At 36.8% G+C, this 24,988-nt stretch overlaps 1 protein-coding gene across 6 annotated transcripts in view; it reads left to right on the top strand.

The window, feature by feature from the left end:
• The window catches only part of mtcl1 (microtubule crosslinking factor 1), a 67,797-nt gene extending 46,438 nt beyond the window's left edge, over nt 1-21,359 (top strand). For 4 of the 6 annotated variants that reach the window (XM_016566479.1, XM_016566477.1, XM_016566482.1 and 1 more), the window contains 7 exons: nt 767-928; nt 4,205-4,372; nt 6,500-6,757; nt 7,846-8,160; nt 8,536-8,612; nt 10,482-12,030; nt 19,869-21,359. In XM_016566479.1, coding sequence (XP_016421965.1) covers nt 767-928; nt 4,205-4,372; nt 6,500-6,757; nt 7,846-8,160; nt 8,536-8,612; nt 10,482-12,030; nt 19,869-20,087 — 2,748 coding nt within the window. In that variant the 3' untranslated portion in view covers nt 20,088-21,359. Of the gene's footprint in view, nt 1-766; nt 929-4,204; nt 4,373-6,499; nt 6,758-7,845; nt 8,161-8,535; nt 8,613-10,481; nt 12,031-13,765; nt 13,827-19,868 lie in introns of all 6 variants that reach the window. The other 2 variants (XM_016566481.1, XM_016566478.1) reach the window with 2 other exon arrangements.
• The last annotated feature ends 3,629 nt before the right edge of the window (nt 21,360-24,988 follow it).

Genomic DNA, 24,988 nt, shown 5'->3' with positions numbered 1-24,988 from the left:
TAGATATGTTTGTCTCTTTCATGGCAGTCGGTTGTCTGATGAACCATAACAGTTCAGCTTTGGAATAGTGTGAATTAGTGTGAGCACATGTTGTATGATTTTTCATTTCACAGTCCATCTGTCATATCTACAACAGCAGCTGTTGTTTTCTGAAGCACAACGAGATTTAACAGTGAAGCTCAAGCACATTTCCAGTGCAGGAATATTAGTTAGACTGAAATGATTTTACAGCATATTAATACATCATTGTTACTCAAAGAGTAAAAGAGTGGCACTAGCAACACCAAGATCATGGGTTTGATTTCCAGGGAATGTATGAACTCATTAAATCTATACTTTGAATGCTTTGGATAGAAGCATCTGCCAGTGAACTTAAATATAGGCTAAATACATACATTAAAGTGCATAAGTACGTCAATACTTTAGCATAATTAATGCATAATCCAGTAATACAGGTATCACAGGTAAAAAAAAAAAAAAGAAAGAAAATTGTAATTTTAGTAGTAGTAAAAACACACAAAAAATCAATCACCTTTATACATTTAATATTACATTGATTTTTTCATAGACAGAAATAAAAGTTATTTTATTTTATTTTAAGCTTTATTTTTGTTTTGTTTAAATTTAGTTGATTTAGTTTTAGATTTATATAAAAAATATTTCGTTTTTTTAGTTAAATTTTATTTGTATTTAATTTTATTAAGAATTTTTTTTTTTTTTTTACTCTAAACATTTTCTTTGCTTTCCCTCTTATTTGTTTCTTCAGTATGAACGATTGGAGAACATTCCAGAACTGGGCATTATGGTCGACCAGGGTGATGGAGAGACGGAGAGGGAAGACAAAGTGTGCACCCAAATCACAGGAAGTGACCTCACAGAGCCCAGCCCCCTCCTGCTGTCACCAGAGAGATTCCAGTACCAGAAACAGGTAAAAATACCACTGAAACATATTTTGTAATGAAAATAATGTCACAAGGACTTTTTATTTTATTTTATTTTATTTTATTTATTTATTTATTTATTTATTTATTTATTTATTTATTTATTTATTTATTTATTTATTTATTTATTTATTTATTTATTTATTTATTTATTTATTTATTTATTTATTTATTTATTTATTTATTTATTTATTTATTTATTTATTTATTTATTTATTTATTTATTTATTTATTTATTTATTTATTTATTTATTTATTTATTTATTTATTTATATTTATTTGTTTGTTTGTTTGTTTGTTTGTTTTAATATCACAGCAACATATCCATCAAACATGTGAAAGTATGGTCTGTAGCAGGATTGTATTTCTACTATTTGAATAAGTGTCAGTTGTGCCAAATCCAAGCAAATTTCTATTCTATGGCAAATCAAATTAATTGTAAAGTTTAGTTTAAATTTCATTACAAGACATTTTTTTAAATATATTTGCATTTATTCATTTAGCAGATGATTTTATCCAAATAAAAATTAGGAAAACAAGAAGCAATTCATTTTAAGTAGGCAAAACCCCAAGAGGTGCTGTAATAATCCACAGTGTTTAGACGTAATTTGGGATGCGAGATTGTTGTTAATCATATTTATCCTTTTGTATATTAAACAAACTATAGGAAAAAAGAAATTTGAACTCATGATTGTTCACCTTAAAATCTCTCTTCTCTGCGTTCTGTAGTAAATATTAAATCAGTGTAAATGTTTCAGCAGCAGTGTCTGTTTGCTCCATATAAAGCAGTAAACGCTCTCTCAGCTCTAGTCTATTATTTAACCACTCTAAGTGCAGGAGTTTGTAAACTCTTTAGTTTTACAAATCATTAAAAGCTGCCACAATCTCTTGTTTGTAAGGATGTGGCCTTTTCTCGGCATGCATAGGGTTTTGAATGAATTTCAGTAGAAGTCATTTGTGCTGAACACGCACTTTTAACACAAATGCAGTTGGCTTCATTGATTCATTGATGAGGTTTTCTGCTGTGCTGACGAAGCTTGCATACTACTGAGGGAAGATATGTTCCTTAGGAAGATATTGGTTTATTGAACCGTCACTCATTGGACATTACTGTTAAAGTGTTATTTCTGCACCACTGGCTGCACTAAATTAAAATGCAGTGTTTGTCGGAGCTGAATATAACATCATTTCAATAAATGGTGAATTTTGAATTTGTTTGAAATTCTGTCTAGTGCCACAGAAATTGCACACTTTGTCTTTAAACTTAAGAGAGATTTGATATTAATGTGTCTCAGAATTTATAAATGTTCTCTCTCATTAACACTCACTTCTAGTTTAAACAGAAATGACATGAGTGTGAATCAATAATGACAGAACTGTTTGTGTAATTAAAGCCGCTTCGGAGCGGCGCTGACTAAGACTTATTGTATCATGATTAACTCAATTAATAATACAAATCCACAACTAATGTGTTCTTAGAGATGTGTTTTACAGTCCCTCACATGCAGAAAAGAAAAATCCCAAATGAAATCTTTGTAAAAATCTAACTGATTTCACCTATATAATATCAACAGAGACTACTGCTTCTAAGTTATTTATTGTTATTATTACAATTTAATTAAATTATGAAAACGAAATCAATAAAAAATAACAGTATAATGCTATTGAACTGTAAAGTATTTAATGATAATAATTTATATATATATATATATATATATATGTACTACTATTATTGCCACTACTATGTAATGTATGGTAATTTCATTTACATAGCACATTTCATACAAAGTGGTAAGTGCTTTACAATAAAAATTATTGAAAAAAGTAAACATAAAAAGTTTCATAGGAAAAATACAAAAGAAAAAAAAACAATATAAGTAGTAAAAATTGAGGGAAAAAAGAGAGATTACATTAGTTAAAATAAAATAAATACTATTACAAATAATAACCCTGTTGAAAAATCCAGCATATGCTGGTTAGGTATGTTTTGAAGCATGGCTGCTGGTTTGAGCTGGTCCTTAGCTGAAGCTAGTAGCTTAGGACCAGCTCAAACTAGCAGCCATGCTTCAAAACATACCTAACCAACATATGCTGGATTTTTTTCAACAGGGAATAAGAAGAAGAAGAAAAATAAATTTTATATAACAATAGTACAACTGGAAAACTGTTATGGTTGTTATTTTGTGTGCTTTCAAACATTAAATCATAGAGCATTTATCTTGGTGGAAAACCACAGGGAAACTTCTCTTATGAAATGCTTCTCTTTTGTTGACAACAGATTTCTAAACCATTCATTAAAGGGGTCATATGATGCTGCTAAAAAGAACATTATTTTGTGTATTTGGTGTAATGAAATGTGTTTATGCGGTTTAAGGTTAAAAAAACACATTATTTTCCACATACTGTATGTGCTGCACACATCTGAATATTTGGGTTGAACTGTTCTGGAACAGTGTTGTAAATACAACTTAACCACTGATTATTAGTCGTGTCCTCTTTTGGAAGGCCAAACCAAGTAGTTTGCTTTCACAACGAAACACACAGCGTCTTCACAACATGGCGGCGGTGGCAGCAACAATAAAGTTCCGCCTTCTTTCTTTGCTTGAACAGTTGGGCGGCGTTATGCAAATCTTCCCGCATCGTGACGTAGACATGTGGGGGCGTGTTTAAACGAGGCGTTTTAGGGGGGCGTGGCAGAGTCTTAACTTTGATAAAGAATATCTCTTTGGGTTTGAGACTTTAGTCTTTGCAACTTTAGGGATCTTATCTATTCACAATCAGCTTGTAACACTCCAAAGAGAAAGGAAAACTTGAAATCGCATCATATGACCGCTTTAAAACATGGCGAGATGTTTGACATTTATTGCATTTTCAAATGCACATTACATGCGACTCAAAGTCATAGCACTTGCAGAGATCCAGTTGGTGTGGAACCATGAAAAGATTGCAGTGCTGCTTCACTTTGGTTCATATTAGGCATATCTCGGGCATTGTTAGAATTAATATACTAGTTGACAAATACTCGCCAAAGCTGGTTTTTACTCACATTTGGCACTTGGCAAGTATTAATGATCTGAGCTGCTGTTCGCTTTCATTTTATAGCTCTACACTCTTACTGGATGACAACTAGTGACTCATTCGTGTCTTTTTCCTAAAGAATAGCAGGAGAAACATCTGAGACGAAGTTGATACTTAAACTGAGCACTCCATCGAGCTACAACAGAGCGACCTCTGAGCAGTAACACTGTGGTCTGTGTGTGCAGGCGGGTGACAGTCGGCGGGTGCTGCATGCGCTGCGCTCTCTGCTGGAGGAGTTCAGGGCGGAGCTCCGCGAGGAGGCCCAGCGGCGCTGGCAGCTGCAGCAGACGTTAGCCAATGAGAGAGCGGCGTGGGAGATACAGCGCGCTGAAATGAGGAGTCACGTCGCCAAGGTACAGAAACAAACCTTACATCACAGCAGAATCACCTGTGAACGGCAATACAGTACCTACAACCTGACTGCTGTCTACATAGGGAGCATCCTAACAGACTTGGAACCTCATAAGTGACTAAACTCAAACGCTCTACATCACATCAACTTTATTAATGGTCACTCACTCATTCACGAGTCTGGTATTAAGCACAAACTGTTATATATGTAAAAATTGTTACTTTTTAATAAAATTGAATTTTTGATCAATGCTGCATTAAAAAAAATTCTAGAACAACTGTTTAATTCCGTGGTTTAAAAAAAGCGTTTTAAAGTAAGAATAAAAAATATTTAACTTAAAAATATTTTAAACTAAATGATTTACACTCCCAATAAAAAGTTTAGGGAAATTAGAAAGAAATTAATACATTTATTAAGCAAAGATACATTAAATTGATCAAAAGTGACAGTAAAGACATTTAAGACAAATTAATGCTGTCCTTTTGAAATTTGTTTTCATCAAAGAATCCTGAAAAGAAAAATGTATCAAAAATATGAAAAATATAAAAATATGAAGCAGTACAACTGTTTTCAACATGTTTCTTGAGCAGCAAATCAGCATATTCAAATGATTTCTGAAGGATCATGTGACACTGAAGACTGGAGTAATGATGCTGAAAATTCAGCTTTGATCACAGGAATAAATTCCATTTTTACAATATATTCACATAGAAAACAGTTATTTTCAATTGTAATAATATTTCTGTTTTTACTGTATCAAATAAATGCAGCCTTGGTGAGCAGAAGAGAAATCTTTAATTAAAATTAAAAATATATATATATATTTTGAACGGTAATGTAAATAGCATTTTAAACCATTAATCAATTTTATCAATGTCCAAGGTGACTTTCTAAAAGGTCAAATTAGTAAAATTCGTTCTTAACTTAGACTTAACTTCGTTCTCTAAATATCTTAACTAGACATAAATCTAGTTAAGCAGCATCTGCCAAGACGTTAAGCATCTGCAGTGCCATGCGTTGCTTTCGGCTCACAGTGACTTGAGTGCTGCTTTGGTATCGGTGAGTTAGGGAGCGTCTTTAAATAGCCAGCTATATTTATGCAGTGGTGCAGTTCGGCCATCAAACACAGTCATGGTCTATTAAAAGAAAGCAGATGTCAGAGGAGCCCTGCTAATTCAGACAGCGAGTAGATTTAAGAACATCTGGCTAGACATGCGAGGAAGGTGTATCTGGACTATCCTGCACTACGTTTACTGCATTTAATTTCAGCTATTTGGCAAACTTACACTCTGAGTCTATATTTACAGTTGATATTTAGCTATGTAGAGTCCTATTTGAGTGTGTTTGTATGGCTGTGTTCAGAATTGAAAACTCACATACTGCTGATTCCATTCTTTGCAGTATACACTATGTACTGTATACTATACTATACAGTTTATATAATGTTGTCATATGATGCAATAATTTAGCATATTTGCATATTTAATTCAGTGAGTGTTATAATATTAATAATAATAATAATAAAAGTCATTATTATTATATGGCTAGATTGTTTTCATATGATGTCAGTAAGTTGCATGTTTAATTCAGCAAGTTTAGTAATACTAGTATTATTGATAATAATAATAATAGTAATAGATTAATAGTAATAATAAATGCTTATTATAAATTGTCATATAATGTCAGTAAGTTGTATGTTTAATTTAGTAAGTGTAATAATAATAATTATAATTATAATAATAATATATTAATAGTGTTAATAAATTGTAATATGATGTCAATAATTTGCATGTTTAATTCAGCAAGTGATATCCTATAAACATATTAGAAATAAATACGGTTATTTCACATTTTTAATCCATTGTTTACATTAAAAACCAAGAAGCTGATGTCATAAACTTCTTCTTAAACCAAGAAGTTGATGTTATAAATCACAGCTGTAATTGCGGTTCAGTTGTCATACTGTAAATGGAAGGTCCAGTGTAGTGCATTTAATTATGGAGTACGTGGTTTTATTCGGTTGTTCTGTGCATACATACAATTTGCATATTGTGCATGCTCTGCAAGACTGTAGTTTGCCATTTCAAACATATCCAATGCAGGCATTTATTCTTTTCCTTGTCTGCAGCTGCAGGATATGAGAGGTGAGTCTGCAGGCGCAGTCGCAGATGAAGGTGCAGACTCTGCAGACGTGTTACAGCAGGAGCGGGAGGAACAGCACCGTCTGCTGGCCGACAGTCACAGCACGGCACTGGAGCTGCGCTGGAAACTGCAGCATGGAGAAAAGCGCTGGACCCGTGAGAGGAATGAACTACTAGAGCGGTTCGAGAAAGAGAGACAGGAGTGGGACCGTAGCTTACGGGAAATGCACCGCAAGATGGAAAAGGTCCGGGGCGTAAATCCTGCTTATTTCACTCATACACATCAATACATGGTAGACAAGACATGTACAGTAACTGCATTCAAAAGTTCTATTGCATTTAATACAATACAGAATGTGTCAAAGCAGCTTCACAGAGATAAACAGGAAAATAGCAGAATCAATAATGGAAACTCATTATTTCAATATTTCATTATATAATCCACTGTATTCAGCATCTCAGAGCAGCTTAGTTCACAGTAAATGCATAGAACTCTGCTTGCGCTGCAAGTTTAACATGTATTTGGTAATGCAACATGCACTAGGTTCACTTTATTTACACATTTACAACATTTGAAAATAAAAATATTAATAAAAATAATAAATACCTAAATATTAGTATTGTAACTTGTAGTGTAAAGAAAGTATAATTATTAAATCTTGTTTTTTCTTTTTTTATTGTAATTTACAATAGTAATATATTTCTGTATTAATTTCTAATAGTACTGTCAAATGATTAATCACGATTAATCGCATGATTCGCATAAAAAAAGCTTTTGTTTACATAATATATGTGTGTAATGTGTATATTTATTATGTATATATAAAAGCACACACATACAGTATATATTTTGAAAATATTTACATGTATATATTTATATTCATATAATTTATATTATATATAAATTAGAAATTTATATTTCTAATTTATATTTCTAAGTACACACACATATATTATGTGAACAAAAACTTTTATTTTGGGTGCGATTAATCGTTTGACAGCACTAATTTCTAATAATTAAAGTTAAATATAATAATATAATTATAACTAAAATTATCATTATTATTATTAGTAGTAAATTTGATTGGGTTCCAACTACAAAGTCAAAATAAATCACTTTTAATAAAAGATTAAAGGAACATGGGAATGTGTTGTTGAATTATTTAAATATTAATTTATAATCTCAGGAGAGACTAAATGTAAATGTTTCACATCTAAGGGGTTCAGCTGTCCAAAAAACCCTGCCTTAGAAGATAGTTGCCTAAGACAGTTGGCAGCAAGACAGCTTACTAGGTCTCGAAACAAAGCCAACATCTCCTCTTCTCCACCCCAGATGCAGAAAGACGTTCTTCAGTCAGAAGGAGGCGCAGCACATGTCTTCTCCCCTCAGGAGAGCCCCTGTAAGGCTCCTAGATCTCCACGCTCCCCCTGCACAGCCGCACACACGCGCTCCCACTCCGACTCGGAGGCCACACTGGAGGAGAAGGGGGCGATGGGCAGACCCAGACCCTTTGAGGGACATCTGCCCCCAGAGAGCCTGTTCCTGGATGCCCTCTCTCTGGATCCTCTGAGCAAAGCTGAGGTGCCTCCTCCATCACGTCTGGAGAGCGAAAAGTGGTTCCCTCACCTGAAGGAAGTAAGAGACAGAGTAAGACATCAGTACACACTACACGATAGGGCACATTTTTTAAATCATTCTTTTTTTAGTTTTTTTTTTTCTTCTTCTTGAGGTCCACTCATAATATCAGTCGATTTGGGGGTTTTTTGGCCACCAAAAGCTATTTTTTGTTTTTTTCATGATCATTATCCTCTCTCTGACCCTTATTATTAAATATGCTGTTTTTGCTGCTGTAAATGAGTTCTGTATGTATATGACCTCTATTATGATTGGCTAACATTTTCGCATGTGAAATGAGGAAGAATTATTACATAGCAAAACAATCTGTACTCAATGTACCACATAAATTCTTAAAGCAAGTTAACATTTTGTGGCTTTTATGTTTTAACTGTGTTGTTGTTTCAGGCACTGAATGAGATTTCTGAAAGTGTGGATCCTGCCATTTACCCTGAGGAAGAGAAGAGCAGTGGCAGCCTACTCAGGTATGATTTTTGTTTACGAGTATGTGTGTGTTTATGAGTATGTGTATTCTAGTCAATGCAAGTTTTGCACTTCTCTCAGGAACCTAAAAGTGCTCTGAAGAATAGCAAACCTTGACAAAACTTGAAAACAGCTACGTGAATGAACAAAATAATCGTATATTTCAACGCTGAAAGATGTATAATATGATCAGGGTTAGTTTGACATAATTATAAGTAGAGTGGTGTTTACAATGATTGAAGATACCACAGTTTACTTCTAAAGGGGTTAAGGGGTAAGATTTGTCCATGTATAGTGATCCTGACCTCAGAAAACATAGTTAATTTGCTTATTTTAAACATTGCGTGAATATGAAACCTGAGGCCTTTAGTTGCTGGTTTTGTTATCTGGTGGTGAACTCCTATGAGCCCAGGTTATTGACCCCATGTTCATTTATCATTGTTCTTTTCAAAGGTCTCGACATTGTTTCAGTTACTGCTAATAAGCTTCAGTGTCTTTTCCTGACTGTCTCACCTTGTACGGATCAATCAATTTCACTTTGCCCTTGTTTGAGCGCAGGCTAACAGCTATGTTTAGACTGTGCTGTTGTTGCCATTTCAGCAACATCTCTGGAGAATTGTGAATGGAAAGGAAAAGTTTAATCTCTGTAGACCAGAGATGAAATGTGCCAGGCAGCAACAAAGGATAGATAACTTCATCAGTACACGTGTATTGCTCTAATAAAGATACTTATCCTTTGGGGCTGACACATTAAATGGCTACCTATAGAGTGCTTTAAAGTATCATTGGCATGCTCCTGATGGAGCCATTCCTATGTTCCTAGGGTACTATGTTCCAAAGTTCCCGTTCCCAGGCTCCCATGTTCATAGGGTTCTATGTTCCCCAGTTTCCATGTTTTTAGGGATCTATGTTCCCCAGTTCCTAGCATTCCATGTTCCTAGGGTCCTGTGTTCCCAGTTCCCAAGATCCCCTGTTTCCAGGCTCCTATGTTCCCCAGTTTCCAGACTTCCATGTTCTTGGAGATCTGTGTTCTCCAGTTCCTAGTGTCCCATGTTTCTAGGGTCCTAAGCCGCCAGTTTCCAAGATCCCCTGTTCCAAAGCGCCCATGTTCTTAGGGTTCTATGTTCCCTAGTTCTCAAGATCCCCTGTCCCCAGGCTCCCATGTTCCTAGGGTTCTATGTCTCCCAGTTTCCAAGACACCTTGTTCCCAAGGTTCTATGTTCCCCACTTCTTAGGGTCCCATGTTCATAGGGTTCTATGTCCCCAATTCCCAAGATCCCCTGTTCCCAAGCTCCCATGTTCTTAGGGTTCTATGTTCCCCAGTTTCCAGTCTCCCTTGTTCTTAGGGTTCTATGTTCCCCAGTTCCAGGCTCTCATGTTCCTAGGGTTCTATTTTCACCAGTTTCCAGGCTTCCATGTTCTCAGGGATCTATGTTTCCCAGTTCCCAGTGTCCCGTGTTCCTAGGGTCCTATGTCCCCAGTTCCCAAGATCCCCTATTCCCAGGCTCCCATGTTCCTAGGGTTCTATGTTCCCCCGTTCTCAGGATCCTTTATTCCCAAGGTTCTAAAATCCCCAGTTCTTAGGGTCTCATGTTCTCAAAGTTAGGGGAGCATAGGGTTAACTCTGAGAACATAGATGCACTCCCCTGGAGACACAAAGACTGTTCCAAAAAGTAAACAGCGACATTGTGCTGCTTTATAATTTACTTTCTTTGAGCATTGAGTCTATCCTTTGCAGATAAGGCAATCCCTCAATGAACTGCATCAAAATAAATTCAAAATAATACAGGATGCTGAACAAGTCAAGAGCAGTGTTGGTTACAATGTTTTGCAACACCAGTGTAACTTTTCATTCATTTTTGCCTCTGCAGGGCGAAGTCAGTTTGCTCCATGAGCGACTTCCAGCGTTTGATGGACAGCTCCCCCTTCCTACCAGATAAGAGCAAGCCTGGCGAGTACGGACGGGACGATGTGACTCCTCCCCTTTCACCAGATGACCTGAAATACATTGAGGAGTTCAATAGTAAGGGTTGGGATCTGCCCACCAGCTCCCTGGCTGCTTGCCCCATTCCTGGCCCAGTAATCCCCTCTCCAGTGATGGAGGCATGGGCAGAATCCCGAAGGGCCGAGTCTACTTCAGAAGCATTCCAGCCAGCCTCTTGGTACCTGACCACCAGCGCTACCTTGACCACCAACACCATGAGTACCCCTGAGTACTGCCAAAAGCTCCCACTCAGGGCGGCCCAGGGGGGTGAACAGTTTGGGGTACATGTTCTCCACAGTCCTGTTCAAGGAGAGCGGTCTGCTCCAGGCCCCGCTGAGCAGGAGTACATGTTCTCCAAAGTGACCAATGTAAAGGGAGAGGAGGTAGTAGGAGGTGCTGAGGAGGTGTGTGAGCTTAGGAGTCATTTGGAGGCAGGACTTAGGCCTGGAGAACGTCCATCGATTTGCGCTGCAGTCGGGTATACCTCATCATTAGAGCTGGAGCTGTCACGGAATCTGAGCGACGACATGAAGGAAAAGGTGTTTTGTGCCCGAAATGCCATCCAATCATCTTCTGCATCCGGATCCAGCCCTCCGGAAAGGCAGCTACGGGACATGGCATGCCAGACGAATGGTTTAACCACACGGGGAACACAGACCACCCAGACCATCAGTGTGGGATTGCAAACAGAGGCTCTTCGCACCCTCACAAGCAGCCCTCACCGCTGTCTGACACCCAAAGGAGGTTCCACGCCCATCTCATCTCCCTCTCGTAGCCTGAGAAAGATGCAGTACTCTCCAGTTGTACAGGCCAAGTTTGAACGCCCATGTTGTTCGCCGAAATACGGTTCACCCAAGCTCCAAAGGAAACCCTCTAATTCTGGCAAATCAGAACAACCTGCCAGCCAAATACGTGCTCCCACCCCAACGACCACTGCCCAGCAGCAAAAAGGGAACAACGAATCCGCTTGGGCCCGTTCGACCACGACCAGAGACAGTCCTGTTCACACCACCATCAATGATGGCCTCTCCAGCCTCTTCAACATCATCGACCACACACCCATTGCTTACGACCCCTTGCAGAAATTCAACAAGTCCCCAAGCCGCTCTCGTCCCACTGAAGCAGGGCCTCAAGGGCCAGCAGACCCCAAATCTCCCAGTGTTTGTGCTGCACAGGGACCTTTGAGGAACTCTCGGGGCCGGTCCCCAAGCCCTGTGCAGCTGATTGTAGAGACGCAAGGCGAGAAAACTCCAGAGGTGATTAGCATCAGACAGGACCTGTCCGCTCCCCCGGGCTACACGCTAGCTGAGAACGCAGCACGAATCTTGAATAAGAAACTACTGGAGCAGAGCTTCAGAGAAGAAAGGAGGCTTTCCACTTCATCCGCAGCTGCTCCGAACAAAACCGAAGACACAGAGAAACCAGAATGTCTTGAGGTAACTGAGAGGTTTATTTAATTCTACCTAAAGAAAAAACACTATGTATGCTCTTTTATAGCTCACAAGAATTAGTCAACTTGAAAAATTGACCTTACTTTCTTAATAGTTGTTCCTGGTCTTATTGTGCATGTGCACATGTTTGTCTTTGTAATTTGTTATCAAAATGAAGATTTTGTTATAAATTCTAACGTTTGGTTTCAGATTTTATTATCTTGGCAAATCTGAGCACAGTTTGAGATATTGTTAAGAGCTCTTCTGAAACTCTTCTGAAACTTTTTCTAACAGGAGACCTAAGCAAATGTCTCCATTCGGTCTAATCTTATTGCTGTCTAGTAGACATTTTGTTATTTCCTTCGGGTACATGCACACTTAGTTAGTCTCATTTTTAGTGTATAAATTTGGCTGCTTGTTAAATGTTTTGGTACTTGAACAATGCAGTTTCAAGGTACAAAATTATGTTATAATAAAGTATCAAAAAAGTCTCATTCCCAGCTGCCAAATGCTGCCTGATCGCAGGCCTTGCATGTTTAGCGCGCTACTTTGTTGCAATGCTAACAGTAGTATAATCACGTGCTGCTTGTTTTTTTATTTTGCAGTGGAACTAGCTTACATAACTACTTTGGATGCAGGATGTACTAATTTACCATAATAAAGTTGTATCCAGTGTTTGATGCCTGCCTACCTCGATCCATTTGGAAGATTAATCCCTCACATGAAAGCACAAGACATTTGTCAACAGACAGAGCAGCATTTACTGTAGGAGCAGCATCATTGCACAATCCCATGATGCTATGTTAATGATCAAAGACATATTTACAAAGATTTTAACATCATTACAGGCAGATAGTTCTTTGTGAGCAGTATATGCATCTGGGATTTGTCTTTTGAATGTAATGGATATTATTAGGCATGAATGCATACAATACTGAAGAAAGGGATGAATTCCCTAAACAGTTGTGCCAGTTAAGCACAGAGTAATTCAAGTTAGTATAAATTTTATATTGGAAATTCGATTTTTAATTGATTATTTCTGTTGTTTGGAATTTTAAATAGAGGCAGTCACCTTGCAGAATAAATCTGAATATCAATTAGAAGTACGGATATATTCTGAGTGTAAAAACAAGTAAAAACTTATGTATCATATGTGTATGTATCAATGTATGAAGACGAATCTCACAAAAAACATGTCCAGGTCACATTTCACCCCATAATAATAATAATAATAATAATAAAGCTATTTTTCCATACCTTTTTAGAACTATTAATTTATCTTTACATTAAGAAATTTGCCGCATTAAGACTTATTTATTTCTTTATGCAATAATGATATCATATCATATCATATATCATATCATATCATATCATATCATATATCATATTATATTATATTATATTATATTATATTATATTATATTATTACATCGCAATATTGTAATGATAATTGGGCAACATTTATTGGGCCAAATTCCAGTTTTTTTGTTTGTTTGTTTGTTTTGTTTTTTAATTTTGGGGTGAAATATGACCTGGACAAGTTTTGAGATTCACCAAAATTCTATATTGTGCTGTAACGTTTATATTTAATGGACAGTGAGCTGCTTTTACAGGTTTTACCGTAGATGCCCTGCGACCCAGCCAGACTTGCCAGATCCCCGCTGTAGCTCTAACCTGAGTCTGATGTGGTTGTGTTATTTTGACCAGTGTGTTTACTCCTGTTTTTCTGGGTTGTCTCCAGAACCATACTGTCTTACTAACTGCACCCTGGGGACTGTAACGCAGCTTGCGCTCGCCGTGCAGTAAGTTCCACCGATCTTACTTGACCTTTGACCTCACAGTGACCTCACTTGTGTTCCGTCTCACTGATTTTAATGGACTTCTCTCACCGCATGCCACACAGTTTCTAGACACCGTATCACCGCTAGGCATTATGGGAAATATTGTATTTGCTTTGTTGTGGTCACACTTTTTTTGTCCTCATGTAGGTGTGAGCATGCCCATCGTCTGATATTAATGACTTCACCAATAACCAGTCATCCAAAAAGCTATCAGAGTTTTTATTGGACTGAAATTATTATCCCAAATATTCATCCACACGGGGTAGGATTCCATATGGAAAAACACAACCAAACTGGCTGATATATAGTGGCTCAAATTTATTTGTTTGTTGGTTTTAAATAATACACGCAAACTATTCAAGTGCAGCGTTTCCTAAATAGACATTTTAAAAGATTAAAAAAAAAAAAAAAGTGTTTAAAATCAAAACAATTTTTTTTAATTGAATTAAAGGTGCTGTATGTAAGTTTTTATAAATTCTAACTTTTGATTTCAGACTTTAGTGTCTTGGCAATTCTGAGCACAGTTTGAGACATTGTTGAGATCTCTTCTGAAACTCTAGAGAAGACCCGTATAAGATTACTGGGGTCTTTTTCTAGCAGGAGGCCTAAGCAAATGTCTTCATTCGGTCTAATCTCATTGCTGTCTAGTAGACACAAATGAATTATTGAGATCTCATTTGTGACTTTGTTATTTCCTGCGGGTGCATGCACACTTAGTTTGTCTCGTGTTTTTAGTGTAGATTGTATATTACGGTATAAATTTGGCTGCTTGTTAAATGTTTTGGTACTTGACCAATGCAGTTTCAAGGTACAAAATTGTTATAATAAAGTATCAAAAAGTCACATTCCCAGCTGCCAAACGTTGCCTGAGCGCAGGCCTTATACATCTGAGCTGCCTGCTATAGCGCGCTGCTTTGTTGCAATGCTAACAGTAGTATAATCACATGCTGCTTGTTTTTTTTTTTATTTTGCAGTGGAACTAGCTTTCATAATTACTTTGGATGCAAGATGTTCTAATTCACCATAATAAAGTTGCATCCAGTGTTTGATGCCTGTCAACCTCTATCCATTTGGACGATTAATCCTTCACATGAAAGCATGAGACATTTGTCAACAGACAAATCAGCATTTACTGTAGGAGCGGCATCATTGCACAATCCCATGATGCTATGTTAATGGTCAAAGACACATTTGCAAATATTTTAACATCATTAAAGGCAGATGGTTCTTCGTGAGCAGTGTATGTATCTGGGATTTGTGTTTTGAACGTAATGGATATTACAAGGCATGAATGCATGCAGTACAACAGAAGAAAGGGATGAATTCACTAAACAGTTGTGCCAGTTTAGCCCACAGTGTTTCAAGTCGGCGTTGTTACAAAGTTTTATATTGGAAATGAGATGTTTTTGTACATTTTTTAATTGATTATTTCTGTTGTTTGAGACAGTCATCTTGCTGAATAAATCTGAATATCAAGGCTATTAGGAAAAGTATGGATATATTCTGAGTGTACACAAGTAAAAACATCTGTGTCATAGAGTGCATGTATCAATGTATGAGGGCGAATCTCACCAAAACATGTCCAGGTGTATTGTATTGTATTGTATTATTATATTATATTATATTATTGCACTATATTAAGGATAATTGGGCAAAATTTAAAAACAGAATACAATTTTAATATATTACAATTATGATATTAAAAATATATTATATTTTTTATTTATTTTGGAGGAGAAATATGACTTGGACAGGTTTTGTCACCAAACTTCTATATCATGCTAAAATGTTTAAATTTAAAGGACAGTGAGCTGCTTTTACAGGTTTTACCGTAGACGCCCTGCGACCCGGCCAGACTTGCCAGATCCCCGCTGTAGCTCTAACCTGAGTCTGATGTGGTTGTGTTATTTTGACCAGTGTGTTTACTCCTGTTTTTCTGGGTTGTCTCCAGAACCATACTGTCTTACTAACTGCACCCTGGGGACTGTAACGCAGCTTGCGCTCGCCGTGCAGTAAGTTCCACCGATCTTACTTGACCTTTGACCTCACAGTGACCTCACTTGTGTTCCGTCTCACTGATTTTAATGGACTTCTCTCACCGCATGCCACACAGTTTCTAGACACCGTATCACCGCTAGGCATTATGGGAAATATTGTATTTGCTTTGTTGTGGTCACACTTTTTTTGTCCTCATGTAGGTGTGAGCATGCCCATCGTCTGATATTAATGACTTCACCAATAACCAGTCATCCAAAAAGCTATCAGAGTTTTTATTGGACTGAAATTATTATCCCAAATATTCATCCACACGGGGTAGGATTCCATATGGAAAAACACAACTGATATATAGGATATATAGTGGCTCAAATTTATTTGTTTGTTGGTTTTAAATAATACACGCAAACTATTCGTTTCCTAAAGCAATAAACTTAGAGGTGCTGTATGTAAGTTTTTGACTCTACTAAAGCATAAAAATACCATACTATGTTTGCAGATATTTAAGAAACATGCTAAGTTAACATACTTGTTTATCTGAAAAACAATGCTACAGTCAGTTATTCTCCTTTGAAAATATGCATTCCGGGCCGGAATGTCGGTCTCTGTTTTGGTTTGTGAAACCCGCCCACTGCCAGTTTACCCAATTGTATTTCGGCACCCCGGGTTGCCGGTTGGCGGAAAACACAGCGTATTTCATTTCATTCATCGTTAAGTGCGCTCGTTCTTGTTGGTGTCGTCAATCTGGCAACCTGCATGTGCATCAAGTCTGAGGAGGGGGCCCGGGTGAAAAAACCCTCTCCAATATTTTGAATTTGAACTGCAATACCTAGTTCAACCACTCGGTGTCAATCCTACATACAGCACATTTAAAGTGATAGTTCACCCAAAATTGAAAATTCTGTCATCATTTACTCTATTTCTTTTTTCTGCTAAACAAAAAAGAAGATATGTTGAAGAAAGTTGGTAACCAAACAGTTGACGGTAGCCTTTGACATCCATAGTATTTTTTTTCCATACAATGGAAGTCAATGGCTACCGTCAACTTTTTGGTTACCAACATTCTTCAAAATATCTTCTTTTGTGTTCAACAGAAGAAAGAAACTCATAGAGGTTTGGAACAACGTGAGGGTGAGTAAATGACTGAATTTGAATTTTTAGGTGAACTGTCCCTTTAAGTGTACAAATACCTTTGGAGTCACTGTATATCAAACTCACAAGTGGCTTTTTGGACGGTTTAACCATTTTAACTATTAATATATAATCACTTTTTTATTTTTCATAGGTCCTTTGGCTGCCACGTGTTTGTGTGTTTGTAATTTTATTATTTTTGTCCATTTCAAAGGATCTTAACCTCACCAGCCCAACTGATGGAAGCTCTACAGCGTAGCATCTTGTGCTTTCTCAGTTCACTGTACTGTAATGTTTGCTGTCTGGTGTTAACAGGACGTGAGCGCCGCTCAATATTACTGCATGCTAGCAGTGACAGTGGTGTGTTGGGGTCGTTTGGGGTTCATTGGCTGGTGTTGGTGTTGGCTGTGCCTTTGCTACAGTGTTTAACATCCACTGCTATTACTGGGTCTCATTTCTTAACATCTAACAACAACTTTACGCTTGTTCAAAGCTTGCAGTTATGACTGTAGTGTGTTTCAGGTTGATTGTTATAGATTTGTCATGAGTTTCATGCAGTGGTATTTTAATATTATTTATATGCAATTTTATAGTATTTATTAATATTTTGATATTTTTAGTTTTAAGTTTTTGATATTTAGATTTTATTTTATCTCAGCTTTATTTCAATTAACATTTAAAAAAAAAAGAAAAATTAGTTTTAGTTAACAGTAACAAGACTGGTTTCATGTTCGATATGATTTCACTGGAGTGTATAAACAAATCAAAAACATGCAGGTTTTTTTTTTGGCTTCAGTTGAACTGCAGGACTCCATTTAAATTCACTTTGTATCAGCTTCAAAGTCTCGCTCAAAAACTGAACGCAGATTCAAGTAGACGTAGTAAATCCCCGTTTCTGAATTATTCAAGCCACACAAAATATCCACCTCTCACGCTGGAATCTCATTCATTTTTAATTTTTGCTTTACCGCTCGGGAGAATTGTTTAGAATAAATCAAGCTGAAACCACATTTTTCCTCGAAAGCAAAAGTTCTGCTGAATCAAAACAAACTGAGTGTTATTCTTTACTATTTGCTACAGACAGTATGAAATGGGTGTTTATCCATTTTAGTTAAAAGTTTAAACTGTAAAAGCACTAATGCTTGCAGACCAGTGTTATTTTAGTATTATGTATATACTATAGTATTGTATTATAGTATTTTTTTAAAAATATTTTAACTTTTTAATTAACTTTTATTTTTGTATTTTCATTTGTTTGTTTTAGTAATAATAATAATACATTTTATTTGTAAAGGCGCTACAACAGTATAAAACAACAATAAAAGAAATAACACTACTCCATAATAACAATCACAATGACAACACAATAACAACAATGGCAACAACAGCTGTAAGATTATAACTTAAAAGCTTCAATAAAGAGATATGTTTTGAGTAATTTCTTAAAACAATCAAAAGACAGAGCATTCCTAATAGGAAAAGGCAGAGAATTCCACAACCTGGGAGCAACACAAGAGAATGACCTCCCACCCATAGTTTTGTGTTTACAACGAGGCTGGTACAGAGTAAGAGAACCAGCAGAGCGGAGAGACCGAGATGGTGTAGACACTGTGACCAAATTACAAATATACTCTGGGGCCAGCCCATGTACTGCTTTATAGGTTAAGATAAGAACTTTAAAATCAATACGTGACTGAACTGGAAGCCAGTGTAGTTGAGAAAGCACAGGAGTGATATGACTGCGGGATGGTGTGTAAGTTAAAACACGAGCAGCTGAATTTTGCACATATTGCAGCCTCTTAATCAAAATTGCAGGTAACCCTGCAAAAAGAGAATTACAATAATCAAGACTAGATGTTATAAAGGCGTGAATAAGCCTTTCTGCATCAGGCATAGAGAGAATCGGTTTTATACGAGCAATATTCCGAAGATGATAAAAAGCTACTTTAGTAATTTTGTTGTGTTCTTTTGCTATTTTTATTAGTTTTAGTTTTTATTATTTTTGTTTAGCTTGAATTTATTTTTAGTACTTTTTTAAGCTTTCAGTTAACAACATTGTTTTACTAGTTGTAGTTTAGTAAATTTGTATTTAGCTTTAATATAATCTTTATTTCAGTTTTATTAATTTTAGTACTTCAACTTTTATTTCAATTAGTTGCCATGGCAACATTTCTAATTTAAATTACAAATTTTCATGTAATATTTATATTTGATTTTATTTTATTTCAGCTTTATTTCAAATAATGAAAGCATTTTTAATAGTTTTTGTTTTTTTATTTAGCTTTGATTTATTTTTATTTTAGCTTTAGTAATTTTTAATAGTCTAAAGGCCTGTTCACACCAAGCACAACTATAAAGATAACGATAAAGATATAGTTATAAAAATCGTTCTCAATATTAAAGAATAGCAGAGTCCACACTACAACTATAACGATAAAGGCACAGAGAAACGATATCGTTGGAATCATTTTCAGAACGATTTTTTCCAGCTGATGAATGATAGAAACATTGACGAGCTCAAGAATTTAAAGCGGCAGACGCGCGTGCGCTTAGAATACACAGATGATATCGTTCGCTGGTGTGGACGCTAATATCGTTATCTTTATAGTTATCTTTATCGTTATCGTCCTTGGTGTGAACGGGCCTTTAGTAATTTTTAGACTTCAACCTAAACTTATTGCAGTTAGTTGCCAAGGCAACATTTCTATTGTTGTTTTTTAATCTAATATTTTATTTTATTTCTGCTTTATTTCAATTAACAAAAACCACTGACAATTCAGCTGACAATAACAAAACTGTTGCAGACTTACCACTGGCTAACAGATAAACTTAGTTAGAAAAAAAGTTTGAAAGCTTATGTTTTGTTTCTTGACGCAGGACTTGCCTCGTTCGCCAGTGGCTCCACCTCTGGACTCCTGCTTCCTGCGTCCGGCTCGTCCTGCCAACCGCCGCCCTCCGTCCCGCTGGGCCGCCCACTCGCCCTCATCCTCGCCCAACTGCAAAGACCGAAGGGAGATGTTCCATTTCCCCTCGCCCGTCAGACCGGTTCAGACCATCCCGGAGACAGAGGAGCCCGGTCAGGAGGTTTTCCCTTAACCAGCCTAGACTACATCCTTCTGTCACCTCAATCAAGATGTAGAACAGTAGCTTAGAATTTCACTTCTAAAATGCCCAAAAAAGGGAAATATTGCGTTAAATCAAGATTGTATTTTATGCTTTCACTCTCCTTTACCATCCTGTTCCTGACCACACGTACGCACACCGCCGGAGCGACGGAACCATCGAGAACTTTTCTAAAAACCATTTAACTGCCCTGCCACTAGAGGGCAGAGTTCTGTGAGCACCAGCTGAACTGATCCAATCGGAAACAGTTCTAGAAATTCCGTTTCGGAATTATCAAGGACCTGGAATGTACTGACGCAAAACACCGCAAAGTGTTCCATAAGAGGTGCCTACACACGCGTGACCTCGCGACGGTCCCGTACCCGTGTGTGTCCGTGTACATGTATGCAATACATACCACTCGATATGTGTTGGTCATGAAGCCGCAAACTTCTTTTCAGATGTTCTGAAAAATCGAACTGGATAGTAATAACGTTTGTCGGAACAGCATAAAAGTTTACATGTGTTGATTTTTGTTCATTTTGGAGGGGTGAATATCGTTTGTTAAATGATGTTCCGTGTATATAGTTTATAAAACTATTTTCTTAATTTCCGCGTACATCCCGTTTCGTTGGAAACCTTTGATGCTTGAATTAAAAAGACTCAGTTGTATTTGTAAAGAGAATTAGATAAAAACACACACACACACACACACACTAGTTCGACAGGGACGAATGATACATGATGTCAATCATAATGTATTTTAAAACCCAATGTAAAACTGAATGTTCGACTCCATACACGATGACAGGAGAGTATATTCACACTGATTATCCTTATGCACATTTCCCAAATCACAAAATCCTGAAGGAATATGTGCAGGATTACAGTTGGAAGTTACGTCGTAATTTGAAGCCAATTGTAAAGGAGTTTATTAACTGTAACATGTAAACCTGCTCTGGATGAAACGTGCTGCAAAAATCAAGATGAAAAATAAAAATAAAACTCAACATGTTTCCCTCAGATCTGAGATTTAAATGCATGAATATTTAATAAGCCATCCATTGAGGCAGTCTCTGATTGGTTGTTTGTTGCTTAGCAACTCATTCTAACACGGCATTGTTTTATACTGTAGATTTTTGGCAGCAAATTATGGGACTAATGTTTAAAAGTGATACAAACCTAAAATTAAAAGTGTGCAACATTGCTCACTGAACCTTAAAGGGTTAGTTGACCCAAAAACGAAAATTAGGTTGCGTTTTACTCACCCCCGAGGCATCCTAGGTGTATATGACTTTCTTCTTTCAGACGAATCCAGTCGGAGTTATATTAAAAATTGTCTTTGATCTTTCAAGCTCTATCGTTGATGCAACACCCGCTGAGTGGCATTAAACAGCTTGAAAGATCAAAGACAATTTTTAATATAACTCCGACTGGATTCATCTGAAAGAAGAAAGTCATGTACACCTAGGATGCCTCGGGGGTGAGTAAAACGCAGCCTAATTTTCATTTTTGGGTGAACTAACCCTTTAAAGTAATAGTTGACCCCAAAATGAACATTTGCTGAAAATGTACTCACCGTCTGGCCATGCAAGATGTGGATGATTTTGTTTCTTCATCAGAACAGATTTGCAGAAATGTAGCATTACATCATTTGCTCACCAATGGATGCTCTGCAGTGAATGGGTGCCGTCAGAATGAGAGTCCAAACTGCTGAAAAAAACCATCACAATAATCCACAAGTAATCCACACCACACCAGTCCATCAGTTAACATCGTCTTAATCCAAATCCATCATTAAGGAGTTTTAAATTTAAACCATTGCTTTCGGATAAAATATAAGTACTCTATCCAAAATATTGCTTTCTCCAGTGAAAAAGTCATCTTGTCTGAATCAGGAGAGAAATATGCACAGATCAAGCACTGTTTACAGCCAAAACAGTCCTAAACAAATATATGGGTGGATTTTGATGTGAGAGGACAACAGGAGATGGACTTTTTCACTGGAGGTAGCATTGTTATAGATTATGGACTAATATTTTGTTTCTTACAAACACTCAGCTTTTCACTTCACAAGACATTAACTGATAGACTGGAGTGGTGTGGATTATTGTGATGTTTTTATCAGCTGTTTGGACTCTCATTCTGACGGCACCCATTCACTGCAGAGGATCCACTGGTGAGCAAGTGATGTAATGCTACATTTCTCCAACTCTGATGAAGAAACAAACTTCTCTACATCTTGGATGGCCTGAAGGTGAGTAAACTTTAAGCAAATTAGCATTTTTGGGTGAAGTATTTCTTTTGAAATGGATAGGATAGTATCCAATGGTTTAGGATTGGTTCCAAATTATGACACCTGTTCCATTAGGAATCCAGTGCACGTTTCTTCTGGATGTGTAGACTAGGGTTTGGACAGCAGTTGTGCAGATATCATATTTGATATGCATGCCTTTAAACACTAGCACTTTAGTGCATGTACTCAGACGCTGTTGTACCTTGTGATAAAGCTCATGATGTAAGCCCACACACACACACACACACTGCCGTTCACCGTGTGTGGCGGCTCGTGTCATTTTCGTTGCCATTGAATTTGCATTGACACAATTAAGAACTCTTTTTAAGCCCATTATTGTACCTATTAACTGGTCTTTGTATAGATGTTATTATGAATTCAGATCTTTCTTTGGAGGAAAAAAGACAAAAAAATTATTAATGTTTTAAATGAAGTCACTGTCAGATGTCTAATGATAGAGTGTTAAATTGGTAATAAATTGAATGTGTATTTACAAAAAATAATGTTTATGGATTTATTTATTTCATATATATAGTGTGTTTTTTAAAGAAATTAATACTTTAATTCAGCAAGTATTTATTCATTACATAGTTTATAAAGTGAAAGTAAAGACATTTAATGTCTTTTTGTTATGAAAGATTTCCATTTCAAAAATGCTGTTCTTTTGAACTTTCTATTCATCAAAGAATTCTGAAAAAAAGCATCACATTTGTCAGAAGAATACTGGGCAGAAAAACTGTTTTCAACACTGATCATAACCAAAAAAATTTTCTTGCGCAGCAAATCAGAATATTAGAATGATTTCTGAAGGATCATGGGACACTGAAGACTGGAGCAATGATGCTGAAAATTCAGCTTTGATCTCAGGAATAAATTACATTTTAAAATATATTCAAATAGAAAACAGTTATTTAAATTGCAATAATATTTCACAATTTTAGTGTTTTACTGTATTTTTGATCAAACGCAGCCTTGGTGAACAGACTGAAGAGACTTCTTTCAAAAACATAAAAAATTAATTGTAACATTAATTGTATATGTCTAAATTAATATGGTATAGAAAGCCTGGTATTATTTGTTGGAACCTATTTCAGAGAGAACTGCTAGAGAAACTGCTGATAGTTGCAGGTCATAAAATGAGCAGAAAAGCTTAAAACTTTCAAAGACGGTTTGAGGACATGAGCGTGTGGATGACAGCAGGTCAGTGATCTGCAGGCATGGGGTTGCTGTAAGGAGATTTCCCAGGACTCTCAAATCCTTTCATTTCAGTGTAACACACAGTGTCGAGTGTGAGTTTGTGCAGTTGAGATTAAAGCGGCAAGTGCTGCTTCATTATAAACTCACAGACTCAGAGGAGGATCACATCAGGTGCTGGAGGGGAAGGTCACGGCCTGTATTATATTACTCTAACAGCACCTGAGAGATAAATGAGGCTTTGGACTGTTACATAATCACTGCATCTGGACATCAGGAACTGCTGATACAAGAGAACACAAAGGTGACATTTATTAGGATTTTTATGTCCTTTTAAAGGAATAGTTCACCCCAAAATGAAAATGTCCTCACCCTCAGGCCATCCAAAATGCAGATGAGTTTATTTGTTCATCAGAACAGATTTGGAGACTTGCTCACCAGTGGATCCTCTTCAGTGAATGGGTGCCGTCAGAATGAGAGTTCAAACAGCTGATAAAAACATCACAATAATCCACACCACTCCAGTCCATCAATTAATATATTGTGCATGTTTGAAAGAAACAAATCCATCATTAAGCTGTTGTTAACTTCAAACTGTCACTTCCAGCTAAATATGAATATGATATTGCTTTCTTGTCTGGTCTGAATCAGTAGAGAAATATGCACAGATCAAACACTGTTTACAAGCAAAAACAGTCCAAAACACCTCTAAACAAATATGTGTGTGTGGATTTTGATGAGAGAGGACAACAGGAGATGGACTTTTCCCCTGGGGGAAGCGTTATTATGGATTATGGACTCATATTTTGGCCAGAAGTGACCGTTTAAAGTTAAAAATATCTCAGTCTTATACTATAGCTGTAATGCTCGCCTTAGGAAACAGTGCTAATAACTGACTGCAGACTGATTGTTTTGTTGCAATGTCACTGGAAATGGATTAGAGATCTCGTTTGAGTCTGTGCTTGACTCTTGGGTCCTGATAAGAAAATGACTGTGATCTCATTCCAAAAATCCGTCTGTTGATCTAATTGTCCTGTCCGTGTGTTTCAGATCCGCTGTGTACTTTTGTGTTTTGACTTTCACTGCTGCGTCAGCTAATCTTCGTCATCATGGTAATGGGTTTCCATGTCTGATCTTACACAAGCGTGAACATCTCCGTCCTCTCAGTGTCCTCCTAAACATTAATCTAATCTGTGTGGATGAGAATCTGTAATCAAATAAGTGATTGGATCTGTGGAGCTCTGAACCTCACGAGTGACATTCAGATGACTGCAGCTGTCAAAACAAACTACTATCAGCACCCATTCATATAGCTATATCTGTCTGTCCGTCTATATCTATCTATCACCCATCCATCCATCCATCCATCCATCTATCTATCACCCATTTCTACATCAATCAATCC

This window comes from Sinocyclocheilus rhinocerous, unplaced genomic scaffold, assembly GCF_001515625.1.
Source record: "Sinocyclocheilus rhinocerous isolate Xijiao unplaced genomic scaffold, SAMN03320098_v1.1 scaffold1534, whole genome shotgun sequence".
Lineage (NCBI taxonomy): Eukaryota > Metazoa > Chordata > Actinopteri > Cypriniformes > Cyprinidae > Sinocyclocheilus > Sinocyclocheilus rhinocerous.
This window is presented reverse-complemented; position numbering and strand designations above follow the sequence as displayed.